A 21,247-nucleotide genomic window follows, 5' to 3' on the forward strand; every position below is an offset into this window, starting at 1 on the left:
AACAAGAATAAAATTTTAAATATATATGTTTCTAGCATAATACGGGTAAAGAGTATGTAGTAGCTAGATATTTTTAAATACAACTTCCTATGTTTTGATTAATCACTCTTGTCCCATTGCATACTTTGTTAATATTTTCAGACTTATGCAGGCTACTGATTTTTAGTCTTAAAAAACAAAGCTATTATGTATTTTTAAAGAAGTATTAAAAAATTTAAATTAGTGTTTAACTATATATGGACAACTTAAATCAGTTTTAAGGAGAAAAATATTTAAAAGTAAACTGTATTAAGCGTATATCTTAAATAACTATATCTTGATTAAAAAATAATCTATAAATGTTTTCTTTAATTTGTTTCTTAAAAATAAACTTCTGAAATATTAGCTAAAACAAAAATTCTAAATTTTTTATTAGTGTACAAACATAAATTCCATAAATTTAAGCACTTAAAAGCAGTTCTTTTAATATAGATATAATTCTTTAGACTTCTAAATAATACAATATGGCTTCAACACCAAACTATGGATCAATGACACCTGCTGGAGCAGCCACCCCAACACACGGTGGCAGTGGCGATCAGGGACAACCTCAACCGGGAACTGTCACTTACATTTGCGGAGATTGTCATCGTGAGAACAACATCCGTCCAAAGGATGCCATCAGATGCAGTGAGTGTGGATACAGAATAGTGTACAAGAAACGCACAAAGAGATACGTTGTCTTCGATTGCCGTTAAGAAAATTTGGCAGAACTCTAGCAAAATTTGTTTTTCTAATAGTCTATTTTTCGCTTAGAATGTATTAGTAAAATTGTTAAAGTTTAATATAGTTTTGGAATAACTTACGTAGACTTCAAAAATTCTTATATAAAACTGATTTTTTTTTTAAAATATGATAAATTCTAGTTAATTTTAACTTGTACTAAATTTCATTTTGTGCATTGTAAATAATTTTTTATACTTAATGTAAGTGAACCTTCCTTTTATTAAATAAACTTAAGTCTGCACAGCAGTTGTTGACAATTAATTAAGATAGTATGTTTGTATATACCTTTGTAATTTTAATATTCTGATGGCTTTTTGTAAATTAAATTACTAATTTTAAAATAAGTTATATATCTATGATAGTGGTTGGTTTTTCAGGAATTTATCTACTTAAAAACCCATTTATTGATAATCCACAATGAACGATCCAAAAGATTTTAGTAAGAAATCTGAATCAGAATCCAAAGCCAAAATAAATGCTCTTTTAATTAACAAATCAGAAAAACCTAAAATGCAGTTCCTAGGTAACAGTGATTTGAAGAAAAGGCTTGACATGTTCATACCAGAGTTCAAAAAATCAACTCAGTTTCTAAAAGAAAATCCTGAAGAAGCAAAGAAGTTGTATATGGACGATGTTGATGATTGTGCGAATGTTGTAGAGATGAGTGTTGAACTTCTCGATAAACCTTCTTTTGACCAGTTTTTGTCTAAAACAGAAAGTGTTGGTGAAAAGAAAATTTCAATGTCAGTAGATAAGGTACATACAGAAAAGCCAAGTATTGAAGTTATTAAACCAAAATAAGCTTAGCTCCTTATGCTTATATAATCAAAAGTTTAGGAAATGTACAATGATCAAACTTCTTTTATAATAGGCTTTAATTTCAATACAAGAAGTTTATTTAGTTATTCTAGTAGTTTGATGAATTATGAAATATATTGTATTAAAATCTGATAAAAAAAGTTTGAATTTAGTTAAGATTCATGTGTGTATAATTTTTTATAAATTTGTTTGTAAAATTGTCATTTTAATCTCATGATTCAACAATTTACAAGATAAATTCTATTATAGTTTAACTCCTTGTTAAATAAAATTGAAAATAGCGACACTTACCATCTTTGTCTTTTTATTTGAAGTTTTGTAAAAAAAAATTAAATTCAATATTACATCTATTACTGGGTTATGTGGTATATTAATTCCGACAATTAAAAAATTAAAAGGCCGTATCTCATAATTAATATGTTTTGGAAAAAATTAAAATTATCTAATTATTACGATTATGAAAGTCAAATATATATTATAAGAGAAAAATTTTATCTTTTCTTAAAAGTAAAAAACTTAAATGTTAAACTTTAGCCATACCTCTTAAAACATAAAGTATTTAACAAAAAAAAGTGTTTTTGAAAAATAATATTGTTACAAACGAGATATTAATTTATTTTATTAGTTCTTTGACATCTGACTTCTTAACTTTTTTTTGATAATTTGAACAGTCTTACGCCCCTAACTACTGTATTAAACAGTTAAACTTGAAGTATAATGATGTTAACATTTTAAAAGTTTGATAGATAATATGTATTAATGAATTAAAGTTTTTATTTAGAATCAAGTGTAGTATTTTCAAGAAATTACTTATAATTGAGTAAAAAAACTTTCAAAATATTAAACAAATTACAGCTATAACTACAAATAACAATTTATACGAATTAGAATTGTAAACAAATTTTAGTAAATAAGAATTCTAGTAAACTTAATTGATACAACTTACGTCCTTAAGTTAGATAGAAAACATGGAAACGGGTCACAAATGCACGGATCGTAACTTTGCCTCCATGTTTACCTGTTCTGAAGGAGAACATAGACCATTTAAAAAGTTATTTTCTTGAAAAAGTTCTTAATCTTTCTAAAATTGGCGTTTTTTTGATTAAACAATGTCGGTTCGTGCATTTCTTATTTTTCACAAAAAGCTGATTGCAATGTTTAGAGCAGGGGTCGGCAACACGCCGGGCTACAAGAGTAAATATGCGGCCGCGAAAGGTAGTTCTGTGGCATGCGAGCATATTGAGCTGGCACATTTTCTCTAAGTTCTGTATTTTGACTTATCGAACTTTATCACCCTAAAAAAGTAACCTGCTAATTTTACCGCTTGAGCAAGCTTAATAAGTTGAAACCACTGATTTTTAGTATATTGATTTAAAAGATTGAATATCTATCAGATATTGCAAGTTATTAAACAATGAAGGAATGGACTATATTTTAGTTATCAGAAGATTGAGTTAAAACAAATTGATAACGGTAACTAAAAAAAATGGTCTAAAAATATTTTTTAAGCTCCTTTGTTTCGGTTGTTGTTGGGTAGTTAAATTTTAAGCATAAAAATATTTGTTTTTTAGACAGATAGAGAGTTTATTTAGACCAAAAATGCAATTTTACCTTTTAATAATAAGCCCTATGTGTATATTTAAAACTCAGACTGACTCGTGTATCATACTGATTAAAACTAAATAATTCTAAGAATGTATGTTTAAAACTGCGGCCCGCGAAGATGTTTTAAGTTCAAAATTTGGCCTACCGACCACCAATTTAGAGCAAAGTAGGCCAAAATTTTAAACTTTTGCTAGGTATTCTGGAGTTGATGATGAAGAGCAAAAAAAAGGTAGGAGTATTTAGAGTAGTTTTCTTAATCTTGTTTAAAGTAGGCTAGAGGGAAAAAAATGGGTAACTGTAATTTAGAGCGTTCAGAATTGTTTAACAGATGATATCTAATTGCGAACCAACTAGATAGGTTTACTGTCTCAATTATCCATCCAGTTTTTTAGGGGCTTTGCTATATGCTTATATCCAATCGAATCTTGTAAAGATCTTCCGCTGTATAAATCGTTTCAGTAAAACTTAGTTATAAAGATAGTATTGTTTTTTTACCGGTATGGAGTAACATCTTTAAATATTCTATTTATAGTTTTTCGAATGGAGTGACTGATTCTTAAATTTACTGCTCAAAGTGTACTATTAATTGTTTGTATATTAAAAAAGTCAAAAAAAAATTACACGGATAATTAAATAATCTCCATAGCTGTATACTTTTTTTTATCTTCTGTTAAACGTGAAAATACTACAAATAGTTTTTAGTTATTTAAACATCAGACTTTATTTTATAATTTTTATTGAATAAATTAACATTCAAATTTTTTTCTTTCCAATATATTTCGTCAAATTCTCTTCAGGGAAATTACAATTGAAACAATACAATAAAACACAACAAGTATATCTACAAAAATTTTGAAAATTAATTAACTAATCGATAAAGTAAACGTAAATGTAATCAACAAAACCTTTAAAAATCAACACAAATTGGTCTTAACTAAATAAGGCTAAAGTGTAGTTAAATTCTTTCTTTTTACCTAAACTTGGTTTATTTAAATGTATTAAAATAGCTTCAAGTCTAATTAATTCCAATGTATTTGAAGATTGTCGCAGCACACTGAAATTAGATAATGCAAAATTTTTCCACAACTTGGATTATTCACAAAGTGTTCTGCTATCGCAGATTTTTTTATTGCATTTTTGACTGCAACACTCTTTTCATCTTTTTTGTCTTTAATATACGAAGTGATACACTTGAGAACATGTTCCTTTATTCTAGTTGTGAGGTGTCGAGAAGTTTGACCAAGTAGCTGCTGTCACAGCAGCATTTAAACTTGTAAACTACAAGACTTTTTTCTTCAGGTGTCATTAGGTCTTTTCCCGAATGTTGAAGTATTGGTTTGGACATGAATAGAACCCTAGGATTCACCGCATGATATGTTTTACTTGTTATATCCACTGTTTTCTTCTTAATTGATTTCAAATAGTTTTGTAAAATTAAGTTTATAATGCTTAAATAAGATTTTTTAGCTAATATTATACATTTTGTAGATTTAAACTGATACGGGTTATGTAAAAATTTCCTCTACACCAGGGTTTCCCAAAGTTAGGGGGTAATAATTAGTAACGGGGTAGAAGGGGGCGATTTTAAAATTTTAAAACTTACACTAGATATTCTTGAGTTGCAGATGAAGAGCAAAAAAAAAGGTCTTAGGTGTTTTAAATGGTAGTCTTGTTGGAGCGGGCAATAACCTTTTTAATTTCTTTAAAGGGGGCAATTAGAAAAAAAAAGTTTGGGAAACCCTGCTCTACACAGTGGGCTAGAAAAAGTGTTCAAGCGGCTATTCACTATAAAAAAAAATCTTAAATAGAAAATTAAACTAAGTGTAAAACATAGTTAGATAGAAATTGATTTTTTTATTTTAAATTTGGTTGGTTTACTTTTCTTTTTCAAGTATTTAAGAAGTTATGTAAGTTTAAATCTAACCCATTTTCGCCTTTGACAGTTTAAAAACAACTCAAAATTCTCCGTAGTTTTCGTCAAAAATTTGCTTGATGAAAGTTACAGAATTTGCCTGAAATATTTAACAAGAACAACAGAATTAACTTTTTTTTTGATTATATAAAGTTTATCAAAAAAACAGATAAGTTATTTAAAAAATAAAAACTTAAAGATTTTTTTAATTAAAATTTACCTAAAAAAAGAAAAACAAACAGGCATCAAAATATCACTAGTATAAACCTTAAAAAGTAGTTATATACCCATCAATAACTTTTTTTTTTGTTTTTATATAGATTCCTCGTCATGTTTGCTTAAACATTAAAAAAGGATATGTCATCGATGGGTGTTTTGAGATATTTTACTTGTAAAATTACCCTATACTGTCTTAAAAATACCAATGAATTTTTGGAAAAAATAATAGTTTTTTAAATGAGAAATAATACAATTTTCTTTTTAAATATTCATAGAACTTTGACTTTTTAATTCAAACTAAATCAAAGAAAAGATAAAACCTAAAAAAATACTTGTATAAAAGTTTTTAAGGTGTTTTTTAGCAGTTACTGTAAGCCTTAATTTGAAAATAAATTTTAGCACTATTTGAGTTATTTTAAAACTTCAAAATAGCAAAACTTGCTACGTTTAACATAACGTAACTTTTTACATACTTGAAACAGAATAGAACCAAACCCAGTTTTTAAAATAAAAACCTAGCTCTTCACAGTTCAAAAAACTCGTGGTTCAATTTTTAGTCACTAAAATGGTTAATTTCCGCTCGCCAGCCCACTGTGCTATAGTTTATTAATTCATATTTAGTTTTGTTTTTTATATTGAAGTTAGACTATATAATAAAGGTTTTTTTTGTGTAAATAGCAAAAATCAAATACCTTTAAGTATAGTGTATCATTTAGTACTAAATAGTTGTTCTAAGTATTTTAATTTATTACTTAAAGGGATCTTGTAACAAATGTATATTTTGTTGTTTTTAAATGACCGCCAGGGAGCGTTAGACGATTTTTTATCAAATCACACGATAAAACTTCAACAATGTTTGTTATTGCGCTCATTAGCCTCTAGCTCGCGCACTACGCGCAGCTCGATTATGTTGTTATTAATTTTTGTTTTTGGATCAATTAGCTATTAGATCGTGCAGAAAGCACACCAATTTTAAGAACTTAAGATTGAATTTAAGAACTTTGTTATGATTGTCATTTTATAAGAACTTTATGTTTATTTGTATTACTGTATTGTGCTCAGTTAAGCCATAAGACCGTGCGAGAGGCAAACGATTTGATTATAAGAACTTTTTTATTATTTTCATTTTATAAGATCTTGATGTTTATTTGCATTATCGTATTATATTGTGCTTAGTTTAGCCACCGTTGTGCATGAAGCATGACATATATTAAGACTCTGTATTATTAGTAGTATTATTAGTAAGACCTATTTTTGTATTAAGATTGTGACATTCAGACACTTTAAGAACATTATTTAGACATTTTAATTTATAGAATTTTCTGTTTACTTGTTGTGTTTATATTCGCAGTTTTATTCTTATGATATATTGGCTGCTTTATCAATTCTACTTCATTTACATTAAAATCACATATTCAATAAACTCACTTCACTAAATAAATTATTTATATTAACTTTATTACATACTTATTAATTACTAAGTTAGACCTAATGAGTAAGGTAAATTCAGTAAAAGCCTTAAGAGCTAAACGCGCTAAGCGTTTTGCACAAAAAGGGGACTTCCCCAAATTAAAGGTAGTTCCTACCACAGGCCATTGAGGACTACAATCTAACAGTACTGCGTCTAATATATATACATTTGAAAGATGAGTTGTTATTTAAAACGTAAAACAACTAAAACATAATTTCAAAAAAAAAAAGCATTTTATACTTTTATTTAAAGTATATGATAGATTGCCTTCCCCCCAACCTTTGCCAGTCTTTTGAAAGTAGTATCTGCAATATATTTTTGTAGTAGTGATCAAATTAAATAATAGTAAAATAAAAAATTAACGCAACTACATGTCATTTAAGACAAACAACTAGCCTAATTTAAACTTTTTGTTTTGGTAAAGAAGCACAATGTTAAACGAGAAAAAATGAGTGAATTTACTTATAAAATAAATACTTGTAAATTTTTTTAACATTAAATTTTTATATAGTCTAAGGTTGTACCTAAAGAATTTCCAAGACTAAACAAAAAACTTTTAATGGAACATAAGTTATCAGACATTAAGTAGCAGCTTTTTAAAGTATTTTTACTTTATGGTTTTGTTGTATATTGTTTATTGGACGACAAAAAACGCTCAAAAGTTTGGTCCAAGGACCTGGTGCACAAAAAAACCTTTCGGTTACCGATTCATACACCAGCACAGTTTAACGTCATGTCCAGGACAAATATACTTAAATTATGAGGGAAAGTTAAAAATTATATTAAATTTGAAATTAAAAATGAGGCAAAATAAAAATATTTTAGTTAGTTTCTTTTTGTAACAGCTAAAAGATAATATATACAAATTTTCAAAAATAAACCATATTCTCTCTACTAAAATTATTTAATGCAAATTTAAAAAGTAGGTTCCATAGGGTATTTTCTCAAAAAATACGGTGGCTTATACTGAATAAAAAGCTATTTATTATTTATAAAAAAATTTAAGCAGACCATGTGTTGTTAGTTTTTTTTTATCTACTAAATCTGAGAACAAAAAAAAAATGCATATATATGGTCTTGACGTGCTTAAAGTACCTTTTTTTTATAGAGTTTATTATATTGTTGATTAAAAGAGAAAAAAAACATACTAAAGTTGTTTTTTGATTTTACTTTACAAAAAATTTTTTTGAAAAGTATACTAAATGAATTTGTTAAACAAATCTTTAAAATGCCTTTTCTAAACTTTTAAAAAGTAATAAAATACATTTATTTTGTAGTAGCTTTGTAATATTTTTTTATTTAATCGTTAATTTTTAATTTCTAAAGACATAACATTTTGAACTAATAAAATCCCTTTAAGTCGCCTTGCGCCGACTGGCATAACTTTTGTTAGAGATGAAATTTTAAAGTTTAATTTGAGTGACTGAACTGAAGTCTTGGCTTTCTACCCACAAATGCTCAAATAAAAGTTCTTTTTTTTTACTATTTTCAGTTGCGGGCCCACCGTGAGAAGGTGATCTTGAAATAAGTTTTATCGATTTCAACCCCTTACTGTTACTATACACTTAAGCTTTTTAAAAGTAAAGGTGAATTACAGTCAGTTTAAATTAGATTTCAAAATACAAACTATTAACAAAAGTTACAACTCAAATAGAGTTCTCAGTTCTGATAGTTAACTGTTGTCTTAAGCATGAATACCACTTATAGTTAATGATATTATTTTTTATCAACCAAGTCAAAAAAAAACTCAGAAATCGGGATCTAGCTGGTTCAGATAGTTTACAGTTTTAAAATTATTTGAAGTTAAATTATTTTGAATATTTTTTTTTAGTTTGTTCCGGATAATGGTTAGAATATATCTATAATTTCCAGTTTATTGATCATGAACTATGTATTTTTTTTTAATCAAGTTAAATAAAATAAACAAAGGTTAACTGATTAAGGAAAAGAAAAAAACATAGTCGAAGTTTATACAAAATTACTACAGAAAAGTAATTGGTGTTTTATTTAAAGAAAGAAGATTATAAACATGCTTTTATTTATCCAGTTTATTAAATGTAAGCCTGAAATACTTATTTATCTTTGATAAAAAAAAATATGTCAACTAGAAAATATCTGCATGTTTTTAGGTATTCATAACACAAAAAAATTACTTTTTGATACAGTATATAATATTCTAGATTCGATTATGCGGGAAAGTTTACTATGGGTTTTTTTTTTTTTGCGGAGTTTGTTAATAAACTTATTGAGATTAATTTCAGAATTTAAGATAGGGTTTTTCCTACAAAGAAATAACTTTTTCGAGAATAACTGAATCCGGTGGGATTATTTAGCAAAATATGGATCTAAGCAAAAAAGACTTGATTCAGTAGGTCAGAAGGATTCTTACATTAACATACGTGAATAATGTTTGTTATAACCGAAGTAATGATCTGACAAATGAAATTCTTTAAAACACAACATGCTTCTAAGTTATATTATTCTTAATAAAAATGTTTATTACAGCTTGCGGTTATAAGTAATTTTTTAGCGGAAAGTTTTGAAGTTTTGAAATTAAGTAACTATATAAAATTAAAGTTTACAAAGTTATTTTGGTAGCACTCGCATAAATGAATTTTATTATAGAATTAAGAATTATTAGTATTTTAGATGAAAGATTCTAGCGTCAGATTTGCACGTGTCGTCAATAAACACGGTATGTAATATAAAAAATTAATTATTTAAAAAAACTTCCATTTTAAGCTTGTTTTCTTTTTTTTTGTCTCTACTCAATTTACTCACTTACTTGTCATAATAAACTTCTAAAGTTGCTTTATTAGGCTCATTACAAAGAAAAGTTATAAAACTACGTTGGGTCAAAAATAATAATAACTAGTACTCGAGGAAACTAAAAAAATTACTAAGATTTAAAGTTCTAGAATTAGGTTAATTCGTTGTTTTAATTTTTAAAAATCTGAGTTTTTTTTTCAAAGTTTTTTTGATAAATGTAAGAATTAAAAATAAAACTATTTTATTTTCCTTTATTACTAGTTTTTATTATTTTAGACCAAACGTAATTTTATAGTTTTTCCTTGCATCAACTTTTTATCGAATTATTAAGTTTTTTTAAATTATATAATAGTGTTTAAAAAAAACAACAAGATTTAAAGTTCTAGAATTAAGTAAATTCGTTGTTTTAATATTTAAAATTATAAGTTTTTATTTTTCGAAGTTTTTTATAAATGTAAGAATGAAAAAGTAAACTATTTTTAACACTATTATATAGTTTAAAAAAGCTTAATAATTCGATAAAAAAGTTAAAGTACTCAAAAAAATTAATAACTCTGCTAAATATATATGTAAGTTTTTATTTAATTAAGAAAAAAACATCAAAATTTTCTGTTATTTTGGAAATAGATATTACGATAGTTAACTTTAATCAAAATTTTTTACATAGTCTATCTATACAAAATTTATTAATAGTTAAATGTATTTAAAAAAAAATATTTTTATAATTAAAAAAACGACTTAAAACGTCACTATTTGCTGTTTTTGAAGGATTTAAATACGTATACCATAACAAATTGGATAGTTCATATTTCATAATAACAATAAAAAATAGTTGTTAAAAAGATTGATATTTCTCTTAGTAAGAGAAAAAATTACAGTAAATAATTTTGTAAACACTTTAGTTTGTACTTTGTAAAAACTTAATCAATACTTTTTGATACCTTACACACTTTTTTAAAAACACTTTAACTACTAAAACTTCAACAATTAAATGCTAGTTTTATGTAGAATTCTAATACTAATTTAGCTAAAGTTTTACAAAAACATTAATCAAAAAATATGAATCATTAATAATTATTTAAAGTCAAATAACGACTAACTAACTCAATAAAGAGCTGGTGATAAACGTTTTTAGGAATAAATTTTTATTTTTTAGTTATCGTCTTGTGAAAGCAGAAGCTTTATAAGGAAATTTTACAAGAAATTATTAAGTTTTTGTTACTAACACAGAAACACTAACTTGTTAATTGTAGATTTAAAAAGAGATTCTCTAAAAAATAAAATGTAATTAATATGAAATACCGTACAGCATCTTATTGAATTAAAAAAAAGTAATTTTATTTGAGTTTATTCATTTGATTATTTTTAATTTGGTTTTCTAACAAAATCGTGTTGATATTAATTTTTTTAAGCAACTTAGTTTCATATTTAGAAATAATAGTTGAAACACTTCAAAATTTTCACAGAGAGTTTGCTAAATACCTACATGTGGATGTTACTAGCATGTGTATTAAAAGTTCTGTAAGTGTATCATGGAATTTGTGAAAGTGTGCTCTATCTGAATTTGTCAATGCATATTTTACTCTAACCTGATGGCTAGTTTCACAAGATTTTGAGGTAAACTCAGAAATTAGATGCATTTAAGGTAACTTAATTGTTTAATATATTACTAAATATATTTTATATAGCTATATTTCATGTTCTAACACGTTTTAGTGTATTAAAGAAAGTATACAGTGTATTTTGTTATTATTATATTTAATGTTCGATATTTTTGTGTTGTTGTTTACTTATTTACATTGTTATTTCTGTAATTTTAGAGTAATAAATTAAGAAATTGCTTTGTCTGTAATTTTGTTCTAAAGCCTTTTTTCAATCAAAATATGTTTAAAGGAGATCTAATTAATTTAAGTATTTATTGTACCTTATTTGACAGTTCTAGAAGCTAACACTTCAAAAAGTTTTCTTAAATAATTAGCAATTTAACTATCAACTATTTATATAAGTAATTTTATGTTACAACAACTTCTCACCTACCAACTAATCTACATGTTTATCTTAACTTATCCATAAGAAAGACTATTCATCCATTTATTTTAAATTTTAGAAACAAAAAAAATGCATGCTTGAAAGCCAAAAGATCTTAAATTGACAAAATTTTAAGGAAACACTTTTTGGTTTTTCTAAAAGTTTTTCTTTTACTAAAATGTGTAGTCTGTAGTTTTATCTTTTAAAAACTTCATATAACTTATAATTTTAAATATAATTATATCAAAAAAAAAATTAAGTACATATTGTCATTTAAATATTTTATTTAAAAAGTGTGCGAAAAGTTAAGAAAGTATTGTTATTATTTTTGTTTAGTTTTAAAACATTCCTTATATACTTTTTTTTTTACCCTAGTTTTAATGAAAATAGCATTTTTTAATTTTGTTATGCACAAATGTGGTCTGTTGATAAATGTGTATGATTAGTGTTTAAAAAAATTATGTAAACATTTCCTTAACAAATGTAAAAAACTTTACTATCACCAAAATAACAAAAAAACATTTATACAACATTAGCTTTTTGACAGAACAGTTATGTAAATAATGAAACATGATGATTATATGTTTGTTTTACTTTTCAATGCTAAATCTAAATGATAATTTTTAGTATAAATTTTCAAGTATTGTTATTTTTGTTTTAAAGATGATGTCAAGTTTTTATGCAAGTAAATATTTATTTATTTTTTAGTTAATTAATTACACTAACTTTTTTTTAATTCTATTGAAATTATATATTTCTTGAAGTTAAAATAAATTCAAATATTACTTAAAACCTTATTAACTTTTTTATCAATGCTTCAATTAAAGTATCATTATTTTAATCTAAGGCTTTTGGTGATTTTTAAATTAGATTATTTAAAAAGTTCTTATGCTTACTGTATAAATTAAATGGTTTTTAAATTCAAATTAACTTCTTTTTAAAATTGAGTAACCTATGAATTACATTTCTTTAATGTTTCTATTTTAGTGTTTATATCTAAATATTTCAGAAGATTACAAGATTTAAAGTGGAGAGATCCTGCTATCATAGAAATCCCATAAAAATTCCCATAGAAATTATATGGTAATTATAATATTGCAAAAAACACTAGATTTCCATTGTTATTACTTTTTTTTTGCCAAGTGCTAGCAAAATTTTGTTTATATATTCAATAGTTTATAATGATTTTAAATAAAATATTAGATTAAAATTAAGATTAAAACTTTCTAAAGCATCCTGTAATTTTAATGTTTTATCCTGTTTATTGATGTACTTGAATGCTGCTCTTGCATTTAGTTTAACAGTGTTTAAAGCAATTATTTTTCAGAGCTAAAAAATACTTGAAACTTTCTAAAATATTTTTGAAGGCAAAAATAATTAAAAAAAGTAGACTTAAAATCTATAATAAAGAAACTACAGTACTATCAACAATAAACTGCTATCAAAACTAATTAAAGATGATAAGGTTACCGTACACTCTAAACATTTCAAAATTTATTAAAATCTTAGGATGACTCCGGACAGCTCAGTATAACTCCGGATAGTTTTGTTTTTTATGAAAAACTTGAGACAGATTTTTCCAGATTTTGAATGAGATTTAGTTAGTTTAGTTCCAGTATGTTGTCATTTTATAACCAATTTTGTTGAAGAAGTTGATTTTTATTCATTTCTAAAAGTAAAAAAAAAAACTTTTTTGAATTAGAATAAAACTTAGGACAGTTTAAGGTCACACAGGACAGTTTTTTGACTCAAAAGATGTGATGTTAAGTGAAAGATGGGTATGAAGAGTAGATTTATTAAGTTGTTTTTATAACTTTAAAAAATCTGTTTGTACACAGTAGATAGATTAATTAATTTAGTAGTCATGAGCATACAAGCTTGTTAAGTAAAAACTATTCTTACAAAAAGATTATTTCTAATAGTAATATTATTTAGTTTTATTAAATTTATATTTTATTAAAAAAGGGATTTAAAAAACATGAACTACTATAGATTTTAAACTAGTTTCTCTGGATTTCAATTTGAAATTTTAGTAGGAAATCTCTTTATAAGTAAAATATTTAAACCTCATTTATTGCAGTTTACTTAAAAAGTTCTGGCTTTTAGATCTCTTATTAAGTTAGAAAATCTTAAATTAAGTTCTAAAAAGGGGTTGTATATATATTTAAGCATGATTTTTACCTAACTCTAAATTTAAAAAATATTGAAGTCCTCTTTTTGTACTAAAATTTTATGTTAAATTTATTATTATTTTAAATTTATGTTGAAAAAAGTAATTTTGTGAAAGAGAAATATATAGAGATTTTTTATAAAGTTTTTGGTTTTCCAAAAAGCCTAGTATCTTGGAAAAAGCTAGAAATTGACAATTTAGGCAAAAAAAACTAGAATTTTAAACAAAAATCACTAAAAAAAACTGCAATTTTAAACTGTTTTTATATGTAAAGAAACAAAATTTTCATTAAATATGAGAACTCTATCATATAGATTATTATTTTGTATCATTTAAATTTCATTTGTCAAAAGACACTATTTTAAAGTAGCTTTATAGTATCTTTTCAATTTTGTTATACGATTTAGGACAGTTTTATGCCTTAAATTTAATTTTATACTAAAAAATTGTACTTTTAAAAACCTGGAAGAAAACCTGGAGATAATTATCAAAAAACCTTTGGCAACCCTGAGTAACATTATATTGTGCTTGTAACAGAGCTTATTTAAATATTATGAAAACTTTCAATGAAATGTTTCCTGTAGAGTGAATTTTAAATATGTGTTATAATTAAGTATTTCTTTTAACTTTTTCGTACAACTATCTGGTAAAAACTATGTAGTAGGGTGATTATAAAAAAATTCAACCGTTGAGTTTTCAGCTGAAAATTGTTCTACATTGTTACAATAACACCTGGTCAAAGTTTTAGCTGATTTTGAAAAACCAACATAGAGGCTAATTTTGATGGGAATGGGTCTAAATTGCACAATAACAAAATTTCACAAGGTTACTAAATTGCATGAAAGCATATTTTTTTTAATGATATTTGCCACATTTAAAACAATTTTCAAATGAAAACTCCAAGGTTGCATTTTTTTGACAGTTTAAATTTGCGTTATTTTTGGAAAATAAAAAGTAGCTTCTATGTTGTTTTTATCAAATCAGCTAAAAAAATTTCGATGTATTTTTGTAGTAATTGCCACATTTTTTGGAAATTTGATTTGTACCTTGCCACAAGTAAAATTTTTCAGCTCAAAGGTCACATCTTTTATAAGCACCCTACCTTGTAGTCATTTTCAAAAAAATAAGTTACCAACTACAAAAGTCTCTTTTATGTTTCACAAAAACTTGTTTTTAATTATTTTCAGCATTTTTAATTAAAGAAAAATCTAATTAGATATGAGTATAACTTGCTAAAAATGTTGAAAGTAAAGTATTGCTTTTAAAAAACAAATAAAAAAAGTTTAAGTAATGAAAATTTTTAAATTAAAAAGTCAACATTAGAAAAATAAATTCACAAAAAAACTTGTAACCTGTTTCTTTAGTCAAATTAATTTTAACTGTTTTTTAGTATTTTGACAAGTTTTATTTTTGATAATGCTCTTAGTACTTTTGTATAATAAATCATGTAATGTATTTTTGGTCACAACTATATTTAAATAATTTAAATAAACATAAAAGTTTTTTTAGCTATTTGACAGCAATTAAAGATTCAATATCTTTAACATAAAATACCTACGATTAAAAGATTGTTTTGTATATCAAACAAAAACATTTCTTTATAAACTTATTCATTCTATTCTTACCATTTAATTAAAAAGTATAATAACTTTAAACCAGTAAATTCGGCATCTTAAGGCATCTTAGACTATTAAGGACTCTTAAACTAAGTGAGACAGTTTTAAAAATTAAAGTTAAAATAAAAAAAAGACTACACTAACTGTAGAGTCAATAAGTTAATTAATAATGAAATGTTAAGCTTTTATGGTTTATATGATGTTTCAAAGCTTAGTTAGTATGTTGAATTATGTAGTAATAGTATAACACCTGGGTAACATTATTCACAAAAATTCAGGTGAAGATAACATAATCAGCTTAAAGCAATATAAATTTGCTATATAAGATTTATTAACATAAATGGTGTTTTAAACCTAATTAAATTCTATAATTATGTTTTGTTTTAAACTTTACAAGATAAAAAAAATGATGTTTTTGTTAACGTTCAGTAATAATCCTATAAGTACAATTATAAAGAAGAATTAAATTTAATTATGCGTTTTAAAAGTTTTTGTTAAATTAAAGAATAATTTTTTGATACTGTTTAGTTTTTTTGTAGCGAAAGTTAGCTTAATCTTACTTCTGAGTAACATCCTTGCATTAAAAATCATATCGTTGTTTTGAGTAGTTTTGAAAATTTATGAATTAAAGTATATTTTTGTTTATAATTAAAAAAGTGGTATAAAAATGAAAAATGTTGTTTAAATTGTTTAAATTTTCAACCATAGCAAGTTTTTGTTTAAAATTAGTTTTCTTCAAGAAAATTATAAACTTTAGATCAAAAAAGTTAGTTTAAAATTCATATAAGTAAGTTATAGAAAGTTCTCTGTAAGAATATGAAAAATGTTATTTAGTATTTTCTTGCGTTGCTTATGCTACTTCTCAAATTACAAGGTTAATATAAAACTAATAGGCTCTTATTTTGTTATATTTTCATATAGCTGGATAGCTTAATAATAAGCTTTACATGTGAAAAATTTATGTTTAATATAAAAAGCATCTATGACTTATTTATTATTTTAACTAGTTTTTTTTCACTACTTTTCTTAATTGTCAAAGGATTATCTATATGTATACATATTAGGGTATAAAAACGGCGACCTTTGAGTTTTAAAATTTCGGAAATATCACAAAAACATCCTTCATGAATGGTACCTTTCATGCAGGTACCATTCGATTTTATGAAAACTATCCTGAAAACTATACATCACTAAAATACATTGTGCACAACTTAAGACATTTTATAGAAAGTTTCATGGAGGAACTTTTTGGTTGGAAATAAACTTGAAATTCAAGAAAACTTTACAAAAAGACCAAATTGAATCAAATAAAAACTACGTTGAATTAAACATTTCCCTCATAAAACTTAAATCATATATATTTGTTAAATATCATAAAGTGTATTACAAATGTCTTATTGATATCAATGAATATTTTATAAATGCTTGTTTTTGTTAAATTGTAGCAAAGAAAAAGAATCAAGATATGGAACATAATTTACTAAACAATGTGGATGCCCACTATAATGCTATACATGTTTTTCAAACCACAATGTAGAAGTTGTTTGTAGATCCTACAAAATTGTAAATTGAATTTAAAGGTAAGTTTTAGTTCATAGTTTGAAATGTTTTGTTCTTAAAGTAACTTTGGTGTTCAGTAATTATTAACTATATTCCTATTTATTTCTATATTAAAAATATTGTATTAGAACATTTAAACTAGTGTCTTTATAACTAGTTATAGTACAATATCTATTAAGTGTAAAAAGTATCAAACAAGATAGTAACACTATTTTTTTTATGCCCTTAACTTGTAATAAAAAAAGGTGTGAGATTCATATAGATCTATGACTGTTATTTGTTTTTTTTTTGTAATATCCAGTTAGGAGCTTTGCTTTTATCTTTTTTTGTTGTTTGTTGTCTCGCATTCTTTCTTGAATGTAAGTGTTATAAACCTACTACCTAATCCCTCATAATGAATAAATATAATTTTATAGCCTAATTCACACCAGACAGTGGTGTTGGCAACAACTTGCGCTTGTAAATGTTCAAAACATGCTAACTATAACAAAATTGACCATCTCTTTTTCGTATTACTGCTAATATCATTCAGTAACCCGTAGTATACTAGTTTATTGTTCTATTGCATATTTATGCTTATCTTTATTAAACAAAATAAAAATGGTAAGAACCATTAAAAAAAATCAGTCACAGTCTTGTACAAGCACTTTGAAGATTAATGATTCTGTACTAAAACATTGTTCATTTTTGCTAAAGTTTATAAATTGTTTAAAACTGGTTGCCCAAGTCACTTTTTCACTTTGTTCTGATTTTTTTTTATTATTTGTATTAGGATCTTTATTACATACTTCATCTAATTCATTAAAGGTATTATTTATTAATTTTTTACCAAAACTTGATCTACTGCATTTAATTTTTAAGTTAATTAGTGCCTTTTCATAATCTTCTGTTTTTTCATTTAATTTTTTAAGTCTATTAGCTTCTGATAAAATTATTCCTCTAAAAACATGTGTTGGATGGTAAGAATTGCCATTAAAGAATTTTGCTGTGGGTTTGGTGTGGTTTACTGTTTTAAATCCGTTTATTTTAGAGCTATTTATAATATGTAAAATATCTAAAAATTCCAGTTGTTTTCCTTCTTCTATATTTGAGATTTTTTTAAATTGTAAATTTAGATCATGAGATTGAAATTTTTTGGTGAGTTCGTCTTGAATAAAAATAGATTTATCTGCTTGGCACAAAAAAATGATGTCGTCTATATATCTTTTATAAGTAAAACATAAGTTTAAAAGGTTTATTTTTTTAGTTATAAAGTGGAGGGCAATATTTGCCAGTGAGACACTGAAATTTTCTCCTGTAGGTATCCCTTGGTTATTTTTGTATTGACTATTTTTAAACTAACATAATTGTTTTCTAAGCAGAACATTATTGTTTCTACTATTTGTTTATTTTGTTTACAGTTATAATGAGTACTCATTATAACTCATATATTAGTATAGTACTATAGTACTCATATATTTTTGTATAGACTATTTTTAAAACTAACATAATTGTTTTCTAAGCAGAACATTATTGTTTCTACTATTTGCTTATTTTGTTTACAGTTTTAAACAATTTATAAACTTTAGCAAAAATGAACAATGTTTTAGTACAGAATCATTAAGATTAACTTATAAGAGACCAAAAACACTGAGAAATATATTAATAAACAAAAATAATTTTACAAAAACAGAAAACAACAAAACAGCTGAATGTGGAAAGTGTGCTTAATGTGGAAATTTTGGAAACTATAATAAAAGTATGATAAGTAATAATAAAACAATACAAAATATGAAAATTAAACAACATTTAAATTGCAAAAATTATGGAATTTATGCAGCTACATGCAGCATATGCAAAAATTTATACATTGGACAGACTATGAATAGCTTTACTAAGAGGTGGAATGCCCACAGAAATATATGGAAAAACAATAAAACTGAACTAAACCATGAAATAAAAGACCAATTTGCTCTAATTATACATTATAATAAATTTCACAAAAACAATATACCAGAAAAGATAGAAAATGCCTACACAGTCCAGTTTTTAGAAAACCCTATAAGAACTAATTTAGACTACACAGAACAATGGTGGATTAAAAAAACAAAGGCAAAAATTAATTTAAACAGTGTTTTTAAAGAACAGTCTTTATAAAAATTTTTAAAATGTCATCAAAAAATTTTTTTTTATCAAGTACAATACTAGGGGATTTTTTAATTGTTTGTTGTTTATAGAAATAGTTTTTCTTAGTTACAGTAAACAAAAATAATTTTCTAAAGTGTCGTTTTCTCAGTTTCTCAAATTGAAAAATTATATCAAACTTTACTGACTAACCTCAAATATAAGTGTTCCACTAATTTTGCAGTAAAAGTATGAAATTCCATATTTTAATGATATGGTAGTTTTTAGTTTTATTTTAAATTTTACTAAAAATATTTAATTTACGGTACTTAATTTTCTCTAGTTGCTAGTATATTTTTTTGTTTTCTACAAAATTGAAAATGTTTGTTTTTTAATAAACGAAAGATCTCTTCAAAGTGCTTGTACAAGACTGTGACTGATTTTTTTTAATGGTTCTTACCATTTTTATTTTGTTTATCTAAAATTCAATCCTGTCCGGTCTTTAAAATCATAAGAGGAAGACTACCTTCATCCCATTTTAATATCTTTATTAAAATTATAAATATATTAAATCCTAAACATAGGAAAATTTATACGATTTAGGCTTACAGTTTGGAAATGCTTATGTATAGTTTTTTTATTTAAAACTCAAAGAGATACTAAAGTTGAGAATTTTCAATACTATTGTTAAAAAAACTTACTTTTTAGCACCACACCATTTTTACTTTATTTTACTGACATAGTGCAATCATATTATTGAACTTAAAAAAAATTCGGTTTTATTTAAAGCTTAAATTTATTTTTACTAGTATTTATTTTAACCAAACAAGTTTTTATTTAAAAATATATTAGTTTTTTAGTGTAATGTCCTCAAAACAATATAGAAGTAACAGTTGGTTTGGTGTCCAATTTTATATTTAGTACTATTACAATTGTTCATTTTTAACTTTTTTATGTTTAATTTTTGAAAACTTAGACTAAATAATAAAATGTTTATTAAGTCTGCTGTAGTTTTTAAAACCACAATTAATATTTTATATAAACTAATTTAATATAAAATAGTATAAAATAGAAGAAACACTGAAATGAAACTACTAATAACTAATATACATCTTAAGTCGTAGAATTATTTCAACGTAAAAAAATGGTTATTTTATCTTTAGAAATATTAATTTAGTGCATTATTTATTTCTGCGTTTAAAAATATTAACTTAGTTTTTTTTTTATAAATTGATTAAATGTTTTTGTTTTTTGTGTATTTGTTAGATCATTATATATTTATACATTTTAAGTTTTTGAAATACTCTACAAGTTTAGAAGTGTGCAATGACAATAGTTTTAGTTATCACAAAAAAGTCATTTTATTAATTTTTTGAACACTTAAAATGATAGTAACAGTTGTTTTCCAAAGCTTATTTTATAAAATTATATGACAATAATGGGTCAACAAAACGTGCGTGTTTAAATCATTTATATTATGTATCTATAGCTTTTAAACGTGTGGCCGGTTAGCTCAGTTGGTTAGAGCGTCGTGCTAATAACGCGAATGTCGCGGGTTCGATCCCCGTACTGGCCACATTTCCATCCTCGTTAGTATAGTGGTGAGTATTCCCGCCTGTCACGCGGGCGACCGGGGTTCGATTCCCCGACGGGGAGTTTTTCTATACTTTTTTTTGAAACCTAATTAGTATTGTTGTTAATATATTTTTTTTATTACTAGTTGTATGAAAAATTTCCATATACAAAATGTATAAATTTTACACTACACATTTTACAATAAAAAAATATTTATTTGTACAGCTGTAGTTTTGTGTAAAATTAAGTTTGAAGGTTAATTTAACTATTAAAAACCATTTCAAGAGATACACATTACAAACTCTTAGCTGGGTTGCCACTTCGACAATTTAGGCGAAAAAAACCTGGAATGTTGAACAAAATCATTAAAAAAACCTGAAGTTTTAACAACTTTCACATGTTAAGTAGTAAATTTTGATTTGATCCAAAAATCTATAATATATATTTAAAAAAATTGTCATCATCAATTTTTTTTTTTTTTTAACATACTTGAAGTAGGTTTACAATATGTTTTCAATGTATTTATACTTTTTAACACAGTTTATTATCTTTAATCATATTATTTTAAATTTAACTCTAAAATAGACCCGAAAATGTGAACTTTTAGAAACCTAGAAAAATTTTGAAAAAATGAG

The 21,247-nt window shown here is 24.8% G+C and overlaps 1 protein-coding gene and 2 non-coding genes across 3 annotated transcripts; all 3 read left to right on the forward strand.

The window, feature by feature from the left end:
- Positions 1-486: 486 nt before the first annotated feature.
- Positions 487-1,114, forward strand: LOC145829201 (uncharacterized). The gene has a single exon (XM_082936935.1). It carries the CDS (start codon positions 504-506, stop codon positions 735-737), a length of 234 nt encoding a protein of 77 aa, XP_082793061.1. The 5' UTR covers positions 487-503; the 3' UTR covers positions 738-1,114.
- Positions 1,115-20,539: 19,425 nt separating this feature from the next.
- On the forward strand, positions 20,540-20,613 carry Trnai-aau (transfer RNA isoleucine (anticodon AAU)). Its single transcript has one exon. It is a non-coding gene; the product is annotated as a tRNA-Ile (tRNA).
- An 8-nt stretch (positions 20,614-20,621) lies between these two features.
- Trnad-guc (transfer RNA aspartic acid (anticodon GUC)) lies at positions 20,622-20,693 on the forward strand. Its single transcript has one exon. It is a non-coding gene; the product is annotated as a tRNA-Asp (tRNA).
- The last annotated feature ends 554 nt before the right edge of the window (positions 20,694-21,247 follow it).

The sequence above is a fragment of the Thalia democratica genome, chromosome 2 (genome assembly GCF_965202585.1).
Source record: "Thalia democratica chromosome 2, ktThaDemo2.hap1.1, whole genome shotgun sequence".
Classification (NCBI taxonomy): Eukaryota; Metazoa; Chordata; class Thaliacea; order Salpida; family Salpidae; genus Thalia; species Thalia democratica.